Source organism: Magnolia sinica, chromosome 2, assembly GCF_029962835.1.
Source record: "Magnolia sinica isolate HGM2019 chromosome 2, MsV1, whole genome shotgun sequence".
Taxonomy (NCBI): domain Eukaryota; kingdom Viridiplantae; phylum Streptophyta; class Magnoliopsida; order Magnoliales; family Magnoliaceae; genus Magnolia; species Magnolia sinica.
In genome coordinates, this window is record NC_080574.1 from 21197799 (window position 1) to 21219871 (window position 22073).

The 22073-nt window shown below is 39.6% G+C and overlaps 2 protein-coding genes across 2 annotated transcripts in view; both read right to left on the minus strand.

The window, feature by feature from the left end:
- Positions 1 to 229, minus strand: part of LOC131236579 (uncharacterized) — a 76133-nt gene extending 75904 nt beyond the window's left edge. Inside the window, exon 1 of the mRNA XM_058233856.1 lies at positions 77 to 229. The gene's annotated coding sequence lies outside the window, so the exon portion shown is untranslated. The remainder of the gene's footprint in view (positions 1 to 76) is intronic.
- Positions 230 to 6751: 6522 nt separating this feature from the next.
- Positions 6752 to 18015, minus strand: LOC131236581 (agamous-like MADS-box protein MADS9). Its single transcript, XM_058233857.1, has 7 exons — positions 17645 to 18015; positions 17460 to 17526; positions 16097 to 16158; positions 8311 to 8410; positions 7886 to 7915; positions 7706 to 7750; positions 6752 to 7161 (listed from the first exon to the last, which is right to left on the minus strand). Exons 1-7 carry the CDS (start codon positions 17830 to 17832, stop codon positions 7024 to 7026), a joined length of 630 nt encoding a protein of 209 aa, XP_058089840.1. The 5' UTR covers positions 17833 to 18015; the 3' UTR covers positions 6752 to 7023.
- Between the last annotated feature and the right edge of the window lie 4058 nt (positions 18016 to 22073).

Below are 22073 nucleotides of genomic sequence, written 5' to 3' on the forward strand. Positions count from 1 at the left end.
CCCTAATCGGAAGGAAATAATGCAGGTATTTTCGTAATTTTATTGGATAGGATAGATTGCATGGGAAGAGAAGTACCTGGCCTGAGAGAAGGAGAAGCGAGAGAACGACGACGGACGAGATTCTTGCCGTACGACCGAGAACACGAGAGAAAAAGAGAGAGAGAGAGAAGGCTTCTGGGGGAGCGCTTTTGGAGCTTTTTCCAATATTAGACGCTGTTTTCAAAACCCGGACCGGACCGGACCGAACCGGAAAGCACTGTCCACACGCGGCAATGAGTGCGATGCATGTCCGTTGGACCGACGCGTGTATCCGCGTCTCGCGCGAGTACGTGGCTCGCTGCCCGAGCTCTGGGCCCGACTCCTGCGCGAGTTTTTCACCGTTAAAAACAATGATGGTGACTCATCTCCTCACACTTGGAACTTGTGTACAGCTATCCTGACCGTCTAAATTGTGTCCCATTAGATGGAGCGTATATATAAAATCACAGTGATTTGGCAATTCTAAACATGCAATTAATGGCTATTGAGAGACCGGAATCTTCTACAACAACTGCGTGTAAAACACCCGAGTTTTCTGGGGTCTGTTGTGTTGTACGAAGGATACAAACAACGATGGACCCAGACACAAATCTATGGTCGGCGTGCCGTCTCCATTGTTTCCTGTGGTGTGACCCAACACAGTTATGGATCTTGCTGATTTTTGTCCTCATGGCCGAGCATTGAGAAATGCACCTGATGGACGGATCAGATGTCACACAGACAATATGGTGACCCACAGAGCTTTGTTATCGCCTCTGCTCGGGTAAACCAGGATGAATGAGGACTCTGGTACACCACGAAGTGGACGGTTAAAGGTAAAATAGTTTGGTGGAATTTCGAAGGGAAAAGTCAGATGGTTAATATTATCTTTCCTGCAATTTTTAGACTATGAGCCATCCACCGTTGCTTCAGAGATTTGGATGGTCTGGATTGCAGTACAACTATACTATGGTACGGTTGAAGAGAATTTTGAACTATTTTTAAATGGTGCAAAACTCACACAGGTCTGTTCCCGAGTTCCACTCCTTCCCACGGAGCACCCGTGCGAGACTTTGGGGGTGGTTCGTAAGAGCGTGCCACCGCGTATTTCGTCGTCTCCAAATCGAGGCGTATTCGGTGAGGCCGGGAAACACAGACCTCGGTGAGGCCGTGATCCTAGGCCCATCTTGATTCATTTAATGTATATCCACGCCGTCCATCCGTTTTTTCAGAGCATTTTATGGCATGACACAAAAAATGAAGAAGATCCAAAATTCAAGTGGACCACACCAATGGAAACAGTGGTGATTGAACCCCACCATTAAAAATTCCTAGGGTCCACTGTAATGTTAGTTTCACATCAGTTAATAAGATCATACGAACATAGATGAACGGAAACACAAAAATAATCTTGATCCAAATCTTTTGTGGACTACAGGAAGTTTTTAATGGTAGGCATTCAATAACCACTGTTTCCTGTGGTGTGAACTACCTTAGATTTGGATCTACTTCATTTTTGGGATCTCTCACTAAAACGATCTTTCAAAAATAATGGACGGTGTGAATGTACAACAGATAGTTCAAAGTGGCCCCACAGTCACAGCCGCACCAAAGTGGGTGTGTACCCGGCCTTACCGAATCCGCTCTCTCCCGAAAGGGTCAGGTCACAGAGACCGGGGAACCAGCGATGCGGTGGGACCCGACCTTACGGCCCAGCTGGATGTATTCTTGTATATCCACACCGTCCATCTATTTTGCCAGCTCATTTTAGGACATGTTTTAAAAAATGAAGCATATACAAATTTTAGGTGGATCGTATCAAAGGAAACAGGGGTGATTGAACTGATCAGATGAACCGTCCGGATCTCACTCCAATGCCACATTGGCGAATGTGTAAGCCGTTGCATTTCTCCCGTATGGCATCTGAGACATGGTATTGATTGGGATGCAGTCCATTAATCAGGTGGGCCACATGAACGCGGATTAGGTACTACCCCTACTAGGAGACACCTAGTTAGAAATTCTGTCATGGGCTCTGTATGCCCACCGTAATGTGTATGTTTTATCCATGCTGTCCATCTAGTGTGACGTATCATTTTAAAGCATGAGTTTAAAAAGGAGGCAGATGCAACGGTCAGTCGTATCAAATATAAAAAAGCAGCGCAGATTAAATCAAATCATAACTGAAAACTTCTAACGGCCCACCGTGATGTTTATTCGACATCTAACGTGTTCACGATGTAATGATGACTCAAGAAAAACATATATATCAGCTTAATCTAACATGGATGAAACATTCACATCACTGTGGGCGCCACTGGGCTCCAAGACCGACCGTCTCTCATGGCAATATATTGGCTACTCCCTTTCACCCAACAATGGCAGGTTGTTGGTTCTCTGTGGTCTTATCATGATGTATGTGTTTCGTTTTCATCGTCCATCCGTTTTTCTGCATCATTTTAGGTCTCGAGACAAAAAATGATGTATATCCCAATCTCAAATGGGCCATGTTACAGGAAAAGTGTTGAATGATCGTCTAACATCAAAAACTTTTTGGTAGCCATAAAAGTTGTTTTTTTCCCTTCATTCATGTCTGTACGACTTGGCCAATAGGTTGGATGTCAAATAAACAGTAGAGTTGGCATCAGTAGGATTTTAACAGTGGATATCTAATCACTATTGTTTTCCTGTGGTGTAGTCCACCTGAGACATATATCCCTATCATTTTTGGTATTTACCCATAAAATGATCTGAAAAAATGAATGAACGGCATGGATGAAACACATACATCATAGTAAGACCTACAGAGCACCAACCATCAGCAACCGGGCTAGTGGCGAGGGGAGTAGCCAATCCGTTTCCGTCTCCCGCTGGGTCGTCGAGGGAGTACCCAGTCCTAGTCCGATTTTTCTTTGGTTAGGTTTTCTGACTGGTGGGGCCCACCTAACTCCCAAGTTAGGTGTCCATGAGTTGACCTGAGCATCCGCAGCCAGAGATATAGTTGAGATGGGAGCAGATTGGGTCCGGCCCCGGACTAGCCCAGGACGGTGCAGCCCTTACCGTGGCCCCACCTTATGTATTTTTTCTACATCCACACTGTCCATCCGTTTTTTTATTTTATGTCATGAGCCCAAAATGAAGTATATTCGATTCTAAGATGGACCATACTTTGAGAAACAGTGGTGATTGACCCATAATAGTCCATAAATGTTTTGAATTAAGCTGATTTTTTTCTATCCCTTCATCCAAGTTCATGTGACTTTATCAACAGGTTGGATGAAAAATAGAAATGTTTGAAATTCGCAGTGGGCCTAAGGAAGTTTTTAATGGCATGGATCACAGCTGCTTCCTATAGGATGGTCCACCTAAGAATTGGGTCTTCTTATTTTCTCGTTCATACCCTAAAATTATCTTGAAAAACGGATGGACGGCGTGGATATATAATAGATACATCAAGTTGGAACCCACAGTAAGGATCGAACAATCTTGGGTAAGGCCGGGGCCACACTTAATCCACTCCCTAACGAGGTGCCATTGGCAGAGTTCACGGGAAGAGAGCAGAGGCGTGTTACAGCTATAATCCGTATTATACAATGTTCGGTCGAGAAGTTGCACGTCATGGTAGGGTTCTTCATTCGTACAAGTGGGCCATGGTTCAATGATCCAACCCATAAATATGATGGAGCTTGCCGTGGATGGCCTCCCTTAGATTGGAAGATCTTGTTCTTTACAAAATTTGGACTTTTATTGATCTAATGCACATCTCAACCGTTTATTTGTTCATTGTCTATTGAATGGTTAGATTTCTTCCAGTTTAAGAGATTTTTGGTTCATTGCCCATCCAGATTGTGGTCCATGATACTGACTGTTGGATCACTTAACCGTGGGCCCCACTTTGCACAATTGTACAAACTGAAGACTCAAACCATATGGCATTTCACATTGTACGGTACCTATGTAGAAAAAGCTATCTACATCCAGGAGTCTAGAATAATATATTCCTTTCTAGGAGATCTGCTAGTATACATCCCAGCATATTACAATGATACGCCGTTGAGACTTTAGCCGTTGGATTGGGTCCATTCCAATCACCCAAAACGATAACTCCTCAACGTGTGGAGGATGATCTGCTTCACTTATGGGACAGCTGGAAAAACTGATAGCCGGCGTGGATATACAACACATACAACAAGGTGGGCCCCACGGTCAGGGAAACACCGACTACGGTAGGTGACACCTACACCTAATCCGTTCCAAAATGTCATCATAGAGACAGCTTATTCTGCAAGTTATTCCAGCCTATCAACTTGTTCATACCCTATGTGGGGCCCATCATGTTGCACGCAAGTGGACCTCACCATCAAGATAAGATGTGCTGCCTTAAAAGTCAACCGTATCAAATCGTTAAGTGGGCCACACTCTTATAAAACAATGGACAACCAGAAAAAAAAAAAAAAAAAAACCTGAGAATTTCACATGATGGTTAGATTGGCTAACCTTTGTGAAATCCAACTTTCATGGTGGGAAACCTGATGGGACGGTTGGATGCCATAAAGCGCACTGGGGTGGACCCAAGCTAGGCCCTTTTTGTGGACTTGTAGATGAAGCAGGCTCCTATTAACCAAAATGCCCTAGTATATTTATTTTTCTCAATAGTGATGAAGTCTAGCATTGGTGGACCCACATGGTGCGTGTCAAATCCAACTCGTCCAACAGGCAAACTGCACCATGACGATCGTATGACCCAAAAATCAGGCCCATCCCACGATTAGCTGGGCCACACATTAATACAAATCCAGCACGTCCAACAGGCAAACTGAATCGGTGGGCCACATGGTGTGTATCAAATCCAACACGTCCAACAGGCAAACTGCACAGTGGCGATCATATGAACCAAAGATCAGGACCATCCCATCATTTGCTGGGCCACACATGAATCCAAAGGTTTGTTGGTGATGTACATTGTTTTTATCACATAGCCCATGTGTTGATTGGATCTGATTGATTTTGATTTATCAAATCATCACGGTGGGTTGCATGGATGGGTTAGCTTTTATACACAAAATGTGGACACAACATGATATATGAAATCCAACTTAGTGTGTGTATCGCATCCAGACGAGTGACTCAAGCGAGTTGACTCAATGAGTCTCCCCTAATCTTGGCTAACTCACTATAAGAATTAAAAATTGAGTTTGCCACTGACTCCACTCGACCTCCTGCGAGTTGAGTAGACTTTGGCCGAGTTTTGATCGGGCCAGCGAGTTTTAGAACTATGATTAAAGCCTCCAAAAGATGGCAGAAAGACAATTTCATGAACTCTGTTAGAATGGGTGAAACGTTGCATCCCACGTTAAAAACTCTATATCAAGTCAGTGAGTTATAATTAAAAATAAATAAATATAAAAGCATAATAGAATCATAATGGCAGCATCTATTATCCATGTGAACTTTGCGAAGTCCACACACGTACAAGCCACCGCACATGCCAGGGCGTCAGACCAGTGGAGTATCCAATATATTCATTAGGTGGATCTCCCCATGTCAAGTTCTTGCCCAAAAATGAAGGTGGTCCACTCATAAGGTGGGCCACAAATATCACCAAAAGGCGGACACATTAGAAAACTTTTCAGCATATTTCTTATAGTTGTACATATATTTCGTGAATTTTGGCCCACCTACAAGTGGATTGCTCTGATGATTCTTCTTCTTTTTTACGACGGCAGGGTATCCTCGCCCATTTAAGACGAGACTATCCCCTGCGGATGCACATAATCACATGCCAACCACGTGCATCAGACAATCCATGAGGACTTGTACTCGTGTCTGTGGGGAGTCAACCCACGACCAACACTGTTCGCCCAAACCGTGATGAGTGGATTGCTCTGATTCTTGCACCCAAGCTAGTGGTAAAGTACCATTTACGATGTCCCATCTATGTTCGAGGCAGTCGATGGTTGTTTTTATATTTGCATTTCCACTCAACACCATCCAGATAAATCAAGATTTAGGCAAGAATAACCACACATAAAAAAATAAATTAAAATAATAATAATAAATAAATAAATAACCCACCCATAAGCATAGTTCCTCTTCCAATATCTGGAATCAAATAGCCACAAGTGTAAAATCTAAATTGACACCCTACACACATGACAATCAAAATATCCATACTTGTCCTAGATAATGCTATATCATGTTAAGAAGCATAAGAAAATTATAAGGGCAAAATGCATCTTATGCTTTTACTTGACAATGCCGGAGGGAGAAAAAAAATATCATATCTTTTAATACCTTCAAATAATTTGAAGTGAAGTGGATGATAATGTCAATATGCTACCTTTAACATGTGTTTGAAGGAGAGGATTTTATTCAAGATGATGCAACTTTTTGTTTCACAATAAAAATAGATTACAACATTGTCCATGTTTAAGATGTCCATGGATCAAAGGTGGATCAAAGGTTTTGATATTACTCTAACGTCTTTTGAATTTATAGAAAGCTACCCCGCATGATTTTAAAAAGCTTATGAGATTATAACAATGGAAATCTTTGTTTCTTCAAACATCAACACATTTGTAACAACCAAGGTTTTGAAAATCAGTTATGATGCATGCCTGTATCTGCCCTCTTCAATGCACGATACAGGGGCCCTGCTCACATGGGCAGATACAGGCCCGTACCATGTCGGCTATTGAGAGGCTGATATACCAATTTTTTCCATCAGAGTGTCCTACTAAGAATAATCTGCATTAACCCCTACAAATATAGGGGGCCAAGATTAACAAGTTTATGAGATTAATAAGGGCAGTTTTTCTTTCCTCAAACATCCTTAACGTCAAACGTCCAAACATTTGCAATAACCCTAAAAAGTCAAAGTTTCATCACCATCGCATTCTAGTAAACTGTAAACATAATCTGCATTTGAACCCCCATAAAGAAAGGGGGCCAATGTGTGTCTGGAAGGGGATCGAAGAGAGTACGTGATGGATGCCGTGGACAGTACTATTTGTTCTGCAAGTTGGGCTGGATTGGCTGCACACGGAAGGTGCAAGGCATATGCGAAGGATACTCACTTTCTTTCTCACAGTACCCATAACCCATCTCTCTCACATTCATATCCGTTACCAACTGCTGATGATGCTGTTAAAGCAAACAAAAAGGAAAATAAATTCTTAGAAGAAAACATAAAAATAGGCCTAAAATCTAGTAATAGAGAAAACATGTGACTTCAAGAATCCAATCACTCGTTGGAGTGAACCCGAGAAGATGAATAATTGGGTCAACCAACCTGACTATGCAGACTCAGCAAAAATCATAAAGCAGAGTAAATGAAGCCAGCTTACAGAAATCAAGAACATATCAGCCATAATTCGAAATTTTGTTTGCTGGTTCACAGCTCACCTAATCGAGTCCCCACTAAAGACCAGAAGTGGAGAAATGACTGACTCAGTGACTCTATTGGGATCAGGAACAGATGGCATGGTAAGCAACAAGGAGCTCCTTATTTGCATTTTCTTGGAGGGCTAGTTCGACTTGGCTGGGGTGATGTTCAAGTTAATTCATTCCAATTGATTTTGTTTCCTTTTTTCTTTTATAAAGACAGATATGCACGCATCTTCTGAATCAGTGAAAACAAATGCATCAGATATGTGAATGTTTTCTTTTTTTAGTTTCTCAAGCATACCAAGATATAACTCAAGTGCTTGTTCTCCTCCTCCAATGTTCTTTCCTGTGCAACATTCAGCAAAAAACAACAGTTAAGCAGGTGATGGATCATTCTTCTCATTAGCTAGTAGTGTCAAAAAAAAAAAAAAAAAAAAAAAAAAAAAAGAGATAGATAAAGTGGGAGTCATCAAAGAATTACATTTTTCTTTAGCAACTTCCACAGCTCAACCTGTTGCAGTCAAAGAAGATTGGCATTGTCTTAGGTAACTCGAGAGGAACTTTTTTATTTTTTTTGAAAGACAACTTTCAAACTGATAAAGAATGTCAGGGTCGAATAAATAGACACAAATCGCATTAAAAAGAGATGTACAATATTGCATATGAGGTAACATTAGTGCGTAGTGTGTTAGTCTGTAAGTTATTGGATAACGCATAGTGGATCCCACAATCAGTTATAGTGCAGTTTCTCTTTCCTGAACACTGTGGTGGTAGCTTTTGGGGCACGGCGGTCCTTTTTTCTGGAGGCTATCAAGGGGGTAATTTATTGTCTTCGATGATTAATGAATACTGATTTTATCAATTAAATAGAAGAAAAGAAGAGGATGGGCTTCGGTGGAAGCTTGCCTGCCTATATCGAACATTGGTGAGACCATTTTGGAGAGCTTCCTCGATAGGGATCAGTTCCTTCGGATGCAGTGATGTCAGATCCTCGCCCTTCAAATGCCTATGCATAAATGAACAAAAAGTGAAGGGAAAAAAAAAAGCAACAGAAGGCCAAAAGAAGAAGTTTGACCAGAAGATATCCAGATCATAATCTGAACCATTCGTCAGTGGATCATCACTTGTGCCAATTCTGAAATCACACTCATTAGACATTTTATTTTTTTTTAAGATTCTAATCAAGCTTTCACCCATTGGAATGTAGAGTGTAAACAATGAGCCACAAAATAATCGCAGGCAATGACTCTAAACTGTAGAAGTGAAAAATAACCATGTCCACTACTCATAAAATGCCGCCTACAAAAGGCCACTTGGACTACCTCAAAAGAAGCAAATCATTTGTCCATGCTTGAAATTTTCACCCTACTTGCCTATTTATAATCCTATGCATGGTTGTGGCCTTGTTAACGGCATCTAGGGCCCTGCTAGTCTTGCATGTATGTGTAAGAAGTGGCAAACCCTGTGACAGTTCACATGGCAGTTAAAGCTGGGCAGAGAAAGCGGGCACATCAGTTTCACAGCCTATGTGAACCAATGGAAGGGTGTGTAGGCACTTTTTGCTTACGTGTAGCTCATTGTTAAACAGCCTGCGTTTCAGCTAAATGAGGCCTGGGGTTGAGCCCAGGTTACCTAAAAAAATGAGACTATGATCTGTTGCACTGTGTCAACACACAAAAAAGCCCACGTGGCAGCTTGTACAGAACAATTTGTCAGATGCATCTTGCATAAATATCACATTGATTGGATAAAACCCAATTTGTCCAAAAAAAGGGGCATTAAAACTAATGTTTAGGAAAAAAATTAACCATTCGATAGGGAGATCAAGTCACTGGGATTGTCCCATTTATGTGATATTTGCAGTTTCCACTGAGATAAATGGTTTGGATTATCTGTCTGGGTGTGTGCAGACCCTCAAGGATAAGATAAGCCAAGTGCAACAGGCCCTCTAGTGCAATGAAGACATAACCTCTTCTTTTACAAAAAGGAGATGAAACGGTAGAGCTATAAGAATGGCAGAGCCATCTCTCCGCACTACACGTGGTATGGTGATGTATTAGTCTAGTTAATACCATCTGCAGGGACTATCATGGATATCTTATGTTTAAAAAATAACACACATTAGACAATCCTGTCCATCGCTTTTCTAAAGTTTATCCGCTGCACATTTGAACATTAAACCATTTCACATTATGGTGCAACCCAGTTATCGAATCAACGAGATTTTGACACTAGAATCGCAAGAAAGGGACAAGAGTATGCCAACAAGAATAATGGATTAGAGATGGAGAAATAATTTTATTGACATCAAACTTTTCTCTTACAAAACATAAGAAACTTGCACTTGGAAAATTTTGGAATCTTTACCTCCTACACCACCCCCTCTTTTATAGTCCCTAAATGAATCTTCATTGAGAATCCCCCCAACTAAGCGTTTGATTTCAAATCAATCTAATCTACCTAAGACAGCAACAAGCATAATAATAGTAAAAGCAAATAAACAAAATAATCCTTAAAATCTTCAATCACATCTTTAAATCAGCCCTTGTCTTCCATAAATAGTAAATTGTGGTTCTTGATATTTAGGCCCTAAATCGTTCAAAATCAGCACATCTCAGGGCCTACAGTGGATTCTGGGCCTACATTATGCTAGGCTTTATGGTGGACCGTGGGCCTACATTCCCCCAGGTTGAAAAGAACTTAACTCCGGCAAGTTGGATGCTTCATACAAATAGTAGAGGTTAGGATCCAATCTTTTTTATTTGTCACCCCTGATTCACGTACATTCAAAATAGGGTTTGTTCTTCCATTTCAAGTATTGCATGTATTGGCACCATTGAACATCAATAGTTATCATTTTCAACACTTGTCCAACTTCTTTTTATTTATTCTTTTGAACTTTTTTTTATGTTAGATCATTCAATTAGTAGGAGTTTGGCTTGTTTAGTTGAACTCATTCAGTAATGTGCAAGATTCGGCATATTCAAACCTAACGCCAAGTCAATATGATGCCAAATGTTCCTCATAGGAGGGAATCCAACTGGGTGTTCTTCAGGCACCGCCTTCCTTTTCATGAAGGAGATTACATATGGGAGGCAGAACATCTTATTGTTTTGCTTCTTCATAGCAACTAAGACAAATGATACTAGTTGCCTTACTTTCTTCTTCAAACTTTTCTGCATTAAAGGATTTATGGTCCTCCTCTTTATCAGATTTGGACGTTGGAAGATGTTTCATTCGGCACAATGTGATATTAACACCATCCTAAATAAATGAACAAGTGTTAGACCGAGTCAAATGCACCATACCTTGGTCACATAACCACGTTCTCCCTAACAAAATGTGGAAAGGTGGTCATCTATAGGGACCACATCACGCCACGTCTCATCCTTATACTTAGATTCAATAGGAGATGAAACTAAGCACCTAGAGTTAACAGAAACTTCTGCCCCTTTTTTGAAACAAACGAATTTGGTATGAGCGTGGATATTTATATTTTTTTACTTTAAATTCATCCACCGTTTTTTTTTTTGTGAGACAATGCTCTCATTGCTCTCCCCATCAATCAAAACTAGAAGTGAAAAATGGTGCAGAAGATAGTGTCACAACCAATGTTCTCATATGCGACCACATATGCTATTTGATAGCATCTACCGTATATGCCATAGTGGCATATGCAGTTTTATGACTGTCGTGCATTCTAAGGTCGCATAGAAATATTCGATCACGTATACCATAAGTATGCGATTATGCCATCGCATATGATCTTCCATCAAAATCACATCAATAAGATTTCTAATTTAAATATCTCTATTTAAAATCACATCAATAAAATCTATATGTTGTTTTTTTTTCATATTTTTTAGTATATGCATTCTTATGAGTATTTGTTAATTGACTTGTTATAATCTAATAGTCTAATAGATGTAATCAATATAACAAAATTTTAATGAAATTGTAAAACCGTTAAAAATAATAATAATAATTTAAAGGTTGCCTACACTTGTAACAATTTATATAATTTATTTTCCATTTTTGCTTTATTCTCTTCTTTTTTCTCCAAAAAGGGTGTTTTGAAATGGAATAAGCAATTGTGCGACCGCATATGCACACAACCTCCTTGGCACAAGGCATATGCCATTTGACAACAATGGTCACAACAATCATCCCTCATGAATCACCGAAGGTGTCAATAGCATAATCTGTTGGATAACCAACGACTCACCCCTATCACCATAAACATCCGGTATATTTTTCCCAACATGCGCCTGTCCTCATATGCATGTTCCTCGTATTTTGTGTCATCTTCAGCTTTCATTTGCATACGGTTGGGAGTATCTTCAACATATTCTCCTTTCTCAGCCAAATTCACTTTGAATTATGGACTGATATTTAGGACAATGAAAAAAAAAACGATATCCTAATTGCCCACATTAAAAGCACGTGAAATGAGTGTTGTTTTGATCCGTTTTTGGCACATCAGTCCCTTGACCATAACCATCTCCCCTTGAGTTGGGATTTCATTTCATTTCTACAGATTGGCTCATTGCCCCTTGACCTATGGAAGGTCTTATGGATGCCTATTTGCCTTACGTGAGAAGTTAGCATGCTACCCAATCATTGATATCAGTTCTCATGGGGTACCAAAACTTCTCCCAACCAAGTCCCCTTTTTATGCAAGTATGTATGCATCAAACATCTTAAAGACATCTTTGAAAGCCAATTTGTTTATGAATTCCGTGTTAAGACCATTAAAATATCTTGAGACATTTGGTTTTCATACTCATAAAACTATGTCCGTGATGTCAATGTATGGAACTCAGTTTATTCATTTACCAATTTGTTCCATTGACGTAGATTGTGACATCTTTGATAGAGGCCACAAGAGCAAGAACTTTCTTTACGTTTTCATCTTTTTCCAAAAGTTCACTTTCTCCTCACCTTAACAAATTCATTCAACTTGAAGATAACCCACCATGCAGATGAGTGACTGCAACCATGGAATTCCAGAATTTCTACCTTAATTCTAGGCTCTCTGTCACATTCCAACAATCAAGGGATTTCATCATTGGTGTCTTCACAAACGGACCGTCCACTGTTGGTTAGGACCTTGATTGGGACGTTTCCCTAATTGTTCACATACTCCAACTTCAGCCTCTAAATTCCCTCCACGCAGGAGCTCTCCCACTTAATCAGTGAGATTACCTATCGAATGCGTGAGTTTATGTACTCATTGTGTGAGTGCACAGATCAATTAAGCTAGTTGCGCAAACGCTTCCTTTGTCAAACCCTTCGACACCGTTAAGAGATGACGTAGAGTCTAAAATTCTCAAAGATGACCCGCTCTAATAAGTAATATAAAAATGGTGCGGCCCGATTATCGAGTCAATGAGATCTTGACACCCAAATCGCAAGAAATGGACAAGAGTACGCCCGTAAGAATAATGGAGTAGAGAGGGAGAAATAACTTTATTGATAACAAACTTCTTCTCTAACAAAACTCAAGAAACTCACACTCAAAGAATTTTGAAATCCTACCTCTTATGCCACACCTCCTTTTATAGACCCTAGGTGAATCTTCAATGAGAATCCCTCCAACTAAGAGATTAAAAATCAATCATAATTGGCTTCAAATCAATTTAATCTACCTAAGATTGCAATAAGCATAATAATTAGTAAAAGTAAATATAGGAAATAATCATTAAAATCTCCAATCACATCTTTAAATCGGCCCCTATAGCTTCAATCACATCTCCCTATATCCCAATCACATCTTTAAACCAGCCCTCATATCTTCCACAAATAGTAAATTGCAGTTCTAAATTATTCAAAAATAAGCAGATGTTGGGCCCTACGGTGGGTCATAGGCCAACATCATGCTAGGCTCTATGGTGGCCCATGGGCTTACATCACATTCTACTATCGCTTGGGGGCTATATGTATAGAATCATCTGATCTATGTTTATTTAAACCATTTTCCATACACAAAGTGTAGGCGGATGGATGGTAGCAAATGATAAATTACCCTTGCACATTACTGGAGAGAAATGGCTCTACCATATTCCGATTCTCACAACTCTACTCAATCGCCTACCCTTCATTGAAAACTCTTTCATTTCCACTCTCTTTAAGAAAGGAAAAGAAAGAAGAAAAATAAATAATAAAAGAATCCTAACAATACATCTTAAAGACACTGATCAGACGGTCATCTCCCTAATTGTGGTAGAGATGGCAGCAATCAAGATAGTATCATGTTTTCTTTTTCCAATTTTTCTCTCTTTTAATGAGTAATATATTATCACGCTGTAATTTGCAATAGAAGAAAGCTAACACGCATGCATGCACACACGCACACACAAAATAGAGAGATGATCAAGAGGAAATATAATAGAAAAGGGAATAGAATAGATGAGGGCAGACTCTCCTATGTCAGTTTAACACCATCTCGAAAATGGCGGTGACTCTTCAAACATAACATGGCATAGTTGTAACTTGTAAAACAATTTTGAATGTCCAAATTGTTGGGACATGTGTTTGAACGTCTGGCCAATATGGCCTTTGGAATTCTTTCCGAATTGTTACTTCACCCCCCAAAACCATTGTATGAGATGAGGATGCCAAGTGCCAACAGGCATCATGTGGCTGGAATATATATATATATATATATATATATCTATATATATATATATATATATATATATATATATATATATATGAGAGCAGTTTCTCCTCATCGAAAAACCACAACTGAAAGATAATGTCAACCATCTGATTTTTCCCTTCGAATTTTGATCCCAACATATTCCATTTTTAACCATCCATTTCATAGCCATCAATTGGATGGTTAGGATTGCTTGATCAGTGCAGTTTTCCAGATATGCTACATCTACAGTGGGACTGATGTAGGCCCACAACCCACCCCGAGACCCAATGTGTGCTGATTTTGGGCTGTTTGTTGTAAGATTTGGGGAATAAATGTCAGAGATCACATTTACCATTTGTGGAAGAAAGGAAGGTTGATGTGGAAGATATGATTGAAAATTTTGAGGTATTTAGTAGATTTATTTTTGCTATTTTACGCCAAATCTTTGTTGGTGGTATTGTAATTATCTAAAATAAATTGACTTGACATCAATCTAAAGATGGAGTCTTCATTAGAGACTCATGGGGATTGTCCACATTCACTGAGTTGTGTGAGTTTTCTTTAGTATCGTTAAAAGAAGTTTGAATGTCAATGAAGTTTGTTTAAAAAGTAATATTAATAAAGCTGTTTCTCCATATCTATTCAAATATTTCTTGTGAATGCACACGTGTTCATTTTTTTACAATTCAGGTGTCAAGATCTCATTGACTCAATAGCCTGGACCCACAATTTGGATGGTGTGGATGGTTAAACATTATTGTCACATGCAAGTAGGAAGCGTCGCCACCATTTTTAAAGTGGTGCACCACGATAAGATGCCAAATCAGTGAGTCTACTGTTGAAATTTGGTTTTTGAAAAATCAAAAATTTTGAAATATTCGTTTTGCTGCCAAAGCGATTTTAAAAATTTTCAAATGAAAAAATACAGTTTTTGATTTTGTCCCACATCGGAAATGAGAAAAGAAATCTTGTGATTTATATGTGGAGGTGTGTGTAGTATTCTTACTTGGGGTTTTGGAGATTGAGATGCTCACGCCCGCGCTCAGGCACGAGCAAGCAGTGTGGTGCGCATCGTGTCGCAGAATGGTCGCTACCTCACACCCTTATGCAAACCGTCGCGAGACAGTGTGATTACGATGCGAGTGGTCTGATATGAGCCTGGGTGCGAGTGGTTTGATATGAGATTGGGTTTTATATGCTACAAAGAGCGGTTGGATTATTAATCTGAAATAGTCAGTCATTTTGAGAACAGCTAGCAGCCTTAAAAGTCGCAACGATCTCGAAAACATATGGACTAGGATGATCTAATGGTCAGATCTTTCGATCTAACGATCTGAAACAGACCAAATTAATTATCAACGGTCAAAAACGTTTTTCAAATATTTTAAACCATTGATAGCCACCTAGCAACGGTCCACTCACATGGTGCCTATATAAACTGGACCATTCTGGTCCAAAATTCATCATGTCCACTAGATCCATTCCAAAACCATCAGATCTTACAAATAGCAATATCCTTTTAAGAATATTACAAATAGGTCCACTAACATAGTCTGCCATAGGATCAGCTGTGTTGAAAAGTTCCTAAGTAGACCCTTTGTGATTGTTGCACGCAGGATCTATATAGGCTAGTCTTATCCTGGAAGCAATTCACATATAACTCATCAGCAATTGATAAGGACAGCGTAATTTTTTCGTGGTTCAGCCTGGTGAAACAAAAGAAATAATTTTACTTTTATTTTTTAAAATTTTCAGTATTTCCAACATATTGATCCGAGGAAGATTAGGCATTCAATATAAGGCAAGTAATATGAACTCTCTCTCTCTCTCTCTCTCTCTCTCTCTCTCTAACACGTTCACATCAATAGAGCTTCCTAACAATTTAAATTCAAAACTCAAGTAATTCAAATTGACCCAAATCTTCCCAAGATCACTTAACTTCCTATAAATAAATTCAACTTTCAAATTAATTTAAATAAACTAGAAATCCTAAATTATAGCAAGATAAACATGGTTGTGCATAAGATGTTGTAGCCCCTCCCCGCATACCTGAGCTTGATCCGCATGCAATCGTTCTCTTTCTGGATTCTATCAACCTCCTTGCTCAGGAACTACCATTTCCAAAAGAAAAAATAAAAAGGCAAATATTACCAATAAAAAAAAAAAAATAGAGAGGAACTTTGTTGAGACCGCACTCGTGTACAAGTCATCTCATGCACACTGCATGGTCTGATCTTGTGGATGTTTCCGACCGAATATTTAATCAGTCCCCTCATCAGGTGGGCCCAGCACTGGAAAACAGGTGGATTGTTAGAAAATTTCAGCCAAGTTTTCCACATCCATCGATCATTTTCATAAACTGTCCCATCTGAGTACTAGACCACCCTGATTGTTGGGAAGCAGATTGGGTGGTGTGCCACACCGACACAGTTTGGCTAGTGACGTTGCCACCAGCCAAGTGGCTAGTGGTCGGTGCTATGTGGACCTCACCATGATGTATGTGTTTTATCCACGCGGTCCATCCACTTTGAAAGATAATTTTAGGGCTTGATCCCAAAAATGAGGTAGATCTAAATCTCAGGTGGACCACACCATGGGAAAACAGTAATGATTGAATGTCCACCATTAAAAACCTCCTAGGGCCCACTGTAATGGTTATTTGATGTCTAACCTGTTGATTAGGCCATACAGGCGAAGGAACAAAAATACATCAGCTTGATCCAAAACTTTTTTGGCCCCCAAGAAGTTTTTAATGGTGGGCCTTCAATCAACACTGTGCGGTCCCCTTGAGATTTGGATCGACCTCATTTTTGGGCTCATATCATAAAATGATATGGAAGAATGGGTGGACGGCATGGATGAAACACATACATCATGGTGGGGCCCACAGAGCACCGACCACTAGCCAGGTGAGTAGCCAATCCGTTTCCATGCCACACACCACCACGTCGCCAAGTTCTGTGGGCCCACAGAGGTTTCAGATCATGCTTATATTGTGTTTTCCCTTCATCCATGTCTGTGCGGCCGGATGTCAAATAAACATCATGGTGGGCCCTCGGAAGGTTTCAACGGTGGGTGTCGTTGTCTCCACTGCTTTATGTGGTGTGGTCCACTTTAGCTATAGATCTGCCTCATTTTTGGGCCCACGCCCTAAAATGATCTCGCAAAATGGCTGGACGGTGTGAATATAACACATACATCATGATGGGGCCCACAGAACTTGGTGACATCAACACACCACGCAACCCGGTTCATATTGTTGAGCCTGGCATCTAAATAGTGGTACCCGTCTGATGGATGGATTGGATCTTGCATGTATCTGCCATGCCATCACATGTGTGGCTTGTACACGCATGTGCTTCTAGACCATTATTAAATGACCAAAATACCCTTACAAATTCCAAATATTTACCTCGTGCTTGGCATCCCAAAGCTTCTTCCCCGTAGCCTTCTGATACCCGTCCAACATCTTTATCAACCTTCATTTAAAATATATATGTATATATATCATTTTCCAGCAAAGGGAACGGCGCGAGGGCAAAATAGTATTTTTTTTATTTTTTTTTTTAAGAAAGAAAGAGAGAAAGAGAGACGTACGTAGTAGAGGAGCTGCAGTACTCGGTCATCTTTCCAGTGCTGGAGAAGATGACGAGGGAGACATCAGCGTCACACAAAACGGTGATCTCCTTGGCTTTCTTGAGTATGCCATTTCTTCGCTTGGTGTAGGTGACCTGGCGGTTTGCCGAGTTCTCTATCCTCCTTATTTCGATCTTCCCTCGCCCCATCCTCGAACGGTGGATCGCGATCTACCCGAAAAGAAGAGGAAGAATGATAGGAAGAAGAGCAGGAGAAGAAGAAGAAGAAAAGGACAAGACAGAGAGGAGTTTCCATAATTGGGGAGGTAAGAAGAGCACTTTCGGGGTTTGCCCGGTTTGGTGTGTTTTTATTAGCCACCCTATGGAAGAACCCTCTCTCCACTCTTCTCGAGGAGGTTTTTTTTCTTTTTCTTTTTTCCTCGACCCGAGGCTTTAGACCGGGAGCGGATTAGGTGAGACCCCAGACTAACCAAAGACGGTGCGGCCGTTATAGTGGGGCCCACCTTGATGTATTTATTTTATATCTACACCGTCCATCAGTTTCGACATATCATTTTTGGTTATCATAGAAAAACCTAAGCTGATAAAATTATCAGGTGAACCATCAAATAGGAAACAGTGGTGATTGGAGGCCCTGCCATTTCATGTAAATCTGGATGAAGGGAAAAAACAAATATCAGATTGATCCATTGATGGTTAATCACTCTGTTTACTAATGTATGGTCCACCTGATAATTGGATCTGCTTAAATTTTGGGATAATTCACTAAAATGATCTGCAAAAACGGATGGACGGTGTGGATACAGAATAATGACATCAAGGTGGGCCCCACGGTAAGGGCCGCACCGTCGTGGGTGCATCTCTCCCTGACCGACCGTGTACTCGGGTTGTTTTTTTTTTTTTTGTCATATCGAGAGGGGTACTTTGGTTCTGAAATCCAGACCGTTGATCTGGTGCATCGCAGCACAGATGGGCTGTCTGATGATGGTACCCCACTGTTTATTTATTTTTTCAGCTGAAAATAGACGGTTACAATGAGAACTAAATCAACGGTTTGGATTCATCTGTTAGATGATTAGTCGTACACAGGCACTTAGAAAACGATACAGGCTACACAAGTTTTGAATTGATGTTTCCAATAGATTCCACATTTAGATGCGTGGCAAAGCAGATATATCTACTTGGTTAACAAAAATGCAAGATATCTTGTGTCTTTGCTTCAACAAACAAGTTTTCATAAATAAGAGGTTACCCGTGCCTCACTAATTTTAGGAGCTATCACTATGATTAGTTAATCAAATACGAGAACCATCAACCAATAAAGATGCATCAAAGGATTGTAATAGCTGGACTTTTTCATGTTATTATTATGAAAAATTTTCATGTAAAAAACAAATGGTATGTATTAGTGATGGTTGGACATTAAAGTAACATAAAATTATTATTATTATTAAAATGTATTATTATTAAACCAAACATGAAAAGAATAGTCAAATGTAAATGTAGTTAAGAGATTAGTAACATAATTTATAATCATTGCATTTTTTTTAAGTAATATAGTTGATGGAACAAACATACCCCTAAAGTTTATAATTTGTGTCTAATTTGGCTATGATGTAATCGATGAAACAAACATACACTTAAAGTTTATCATTTGTGTCCAGTTTGGCTATTAGATGCATCTCTTCAAATTAATCTTACAGGGAAAAAATAATTCAAACAAAAGCTCAAGTAGACCACAACCTTAGGCTAGCTAGGAGAGGGCTCACCCTTAACTCAGGTAAGGCTCGTGGTGTTATGTCTATGAAATCTAGACCGTTTGAAGTTTTTTGTTTAGCCTAAATGAATGTTCAAGACAAAAATCAGGATAATTTACAACTCAAGTAGGCCCTTATTTAAGTATTAAGGTCCCCTGATATGCATTGATGTGACATCATCTAAGTTCTTGAGCTTTTAGATAAAGTCGTAATTTAACATGATATCAAAATAGAAGGTCTTATGTTGGAATGTTGAAAGTAACAAATATGCCATTGGAATATATTTTCTACGGGAGTTGTTTATGGTGTGAGTTGAGTGATCCTCTCTCTACGGGCTGTTTATGATGTGAGTTGAGCGTTCTTCCACCCTTTCCTAGTATATATGTTCTCATGCAGAGTTCCACCCCGCATGTGCAGGGAGGGTTAAAGTGCTAATGTCCCTTGATATACATTGATATATCATCCTCTAACAGGTATCCCTTCCCAATTTGTTCTCCATTCTTAGGTCCACTTAAGTTTTAAATTGAGTTGTATTTTAGTCATTTTAGCAATCTAACAATACTGGTAGGATGGAGGGGATAGATGTGATATATAAGTCATGTGGACCCCAAATCTACTTGGTGTCACTAGAGTGCACATTCAATTCAAAATGAGTTGATATATGCCATGGGTACAATTTTCTATGCCTTAGTTCAACCATGAATTAAAAAGCTCTCAATTTTCAAATGCACAACAGCAGCTTTGAGTTTACATAGGTGAGGCCCATCCTTTAAATGATTCATGGTGGCATAAAAAATCACATAGAATGAGAATTCCAAGCAATAACATCATTGACAATTCCACCACTTATCTATCATGTCACCAATTGTATCAATAGTTTGGATGCAAATTGCATAATTGGAAGCAGGATTGACAGCCCGGTGGATGATATGTTTAACCGAACAACTTCCAAACATACTTTAGGCAAGCCCATCTCCAATAAATAGCACATCAGCTAATAAAATCCATCCATTAGTGATGTGATATTGCAGGATTTGATTGAGCCATATGTCATTGTCAAGAGTATAGTTCATACACAACATGTTAGAAAAGGAGTGCTTATTGGATACTCATACAACATAAACTAATCTCTCTACTCTTAACTTATAATGAAATTTGATTGGATAATAGGCTGTTGCCGAGATAAGCATGACTAAAGTGGCCAACCAAATTTAAAACATGCTTTTCAAGGAAGATTGCAGCACTGAACAATCAATAACCAACACACCAGACAAAGGGAGATGGGTCATAATTCACATCTGTTTGAAAGTTGTTTTCGACAGAATAGCAACATATGGCCCCGTCAATTACACATTTGTGGCGATTCAATTACGTGGTAATCCGCTTCTGTACCAATACTGCGGGGCTAATTCACCACCATCTTTCAAGTCACGTGGGAGTCTCATCCACCACACATGTTGGTTGGCACTTGTTGGATGGTTTAGATTGTTACAATAATGTGATATTTGTTGCATGCACCATTTGAAAATGGGCCCACTGTGCAACCGTTTGGATTGACGGGCACGAATACCATGCAAACCGTGGACGCGGATTAGCTACTGACAGGTTGAGTAGCGAGAGTAGCCACAGAAGTGACATCACCCAGTTCTATGGGCCCCACCATGATGATGCTTTGTATCCACACCGTCCATCCATTTGGAAAGATTATTTTAGGGCACGGTGTTAAGACTCAAATATTGCATAATTTTTCCCATTTATATCTTGGTTTTATAAACATGAATTAGCTTAATGTTCTATTTTACTCATGTATATGTTGCAAGTTAAATTTAAGAGCTTGGATTGAAAAAGGGTGCTAAAAAACATGGATTTAATGCTCAAGAATCACCAAGGCAAGGGATGGATCTTAAGAGACCAAGATTGAAGAATTCACATGCCAAAGATCCAAGAAAACCAAGTGAAGAATAAAAAAAAAAATCAAAGATTTGAAGTGAAGAATTCTAAAATCGTCCTGAAAAAGTGTATTCTTGAGCTTTGAGGTCTATTTTGGAAAACTGCGCAGCAGAAAATCCTTTTTAAACAAACTGTGCAGCAATAAGTCTATTTTGAAAAACTGCGTATATTTGAGGCGGTTTCTAGGGTTTTTGTTGAGGGTTGAATATTGCATATTAGACCTCAGTTATTACCTGAATTTATGAACATGATGCTGTTTAATGGCCAATTTAATCGTGTTTGTGATGCAAGGTGTATTTAGGATCTTGGACCGAAACAGGGTGTTAAAAGTATGGAATTAATGCTCTGATGACGCTAAGGTAAGGTAAGAACTCCAGGGGACTAAGATCGATGGATTTACATGCCAAAAATCTGAAAAAATGGAGAAACAGAAGCTTAAGGGGCCTGAAAGTCAGCCAGAATGCAAGATTACAGGGTTCTCACCATCCGTTCTGATTGAAACTTCATATATGGCCTGAGGACCATAAATTAACTGTACACATCAAATTTCAACCATTGGATCCTGGTGAAAGTATCCCAACAAACGGATCAGCCCATAAAACAGTGATTTAGGGCCCACCTGGTTGCTGGAAATGCTTCAATTTTGGTCTCAATCCCCTAAATGGGATGATAAAATGAATGGACGGGGTAGATTTTACATATGCATTAGAATGGACCCCACAT

Bases quoted from the DNA above. Each gene is read 5' to 3' on its own strand.
- LOC131236581 (XM_058233857.1), bottom strand. From the start codon at position 17,832: ATGGGGCGAGGGAAGATCGAAATAAGGAGGATAGAGAACTCGGCAAAC. The intron at 8,411-16,096 runs GTATGCGGGGAG...ATTTATGCATAG, and splicing joins TGCATGCGGATCAAGCTCAG to GCATTTGAAGGGCGAGGATC. The intron at 7,916-8,310 runs GCAAGCTTCCAC...TGACTGCAACAG, and splicing joins CCAATGTTCGATATAGGCAG to GTTGAGCTGTGGAAGTTGCT.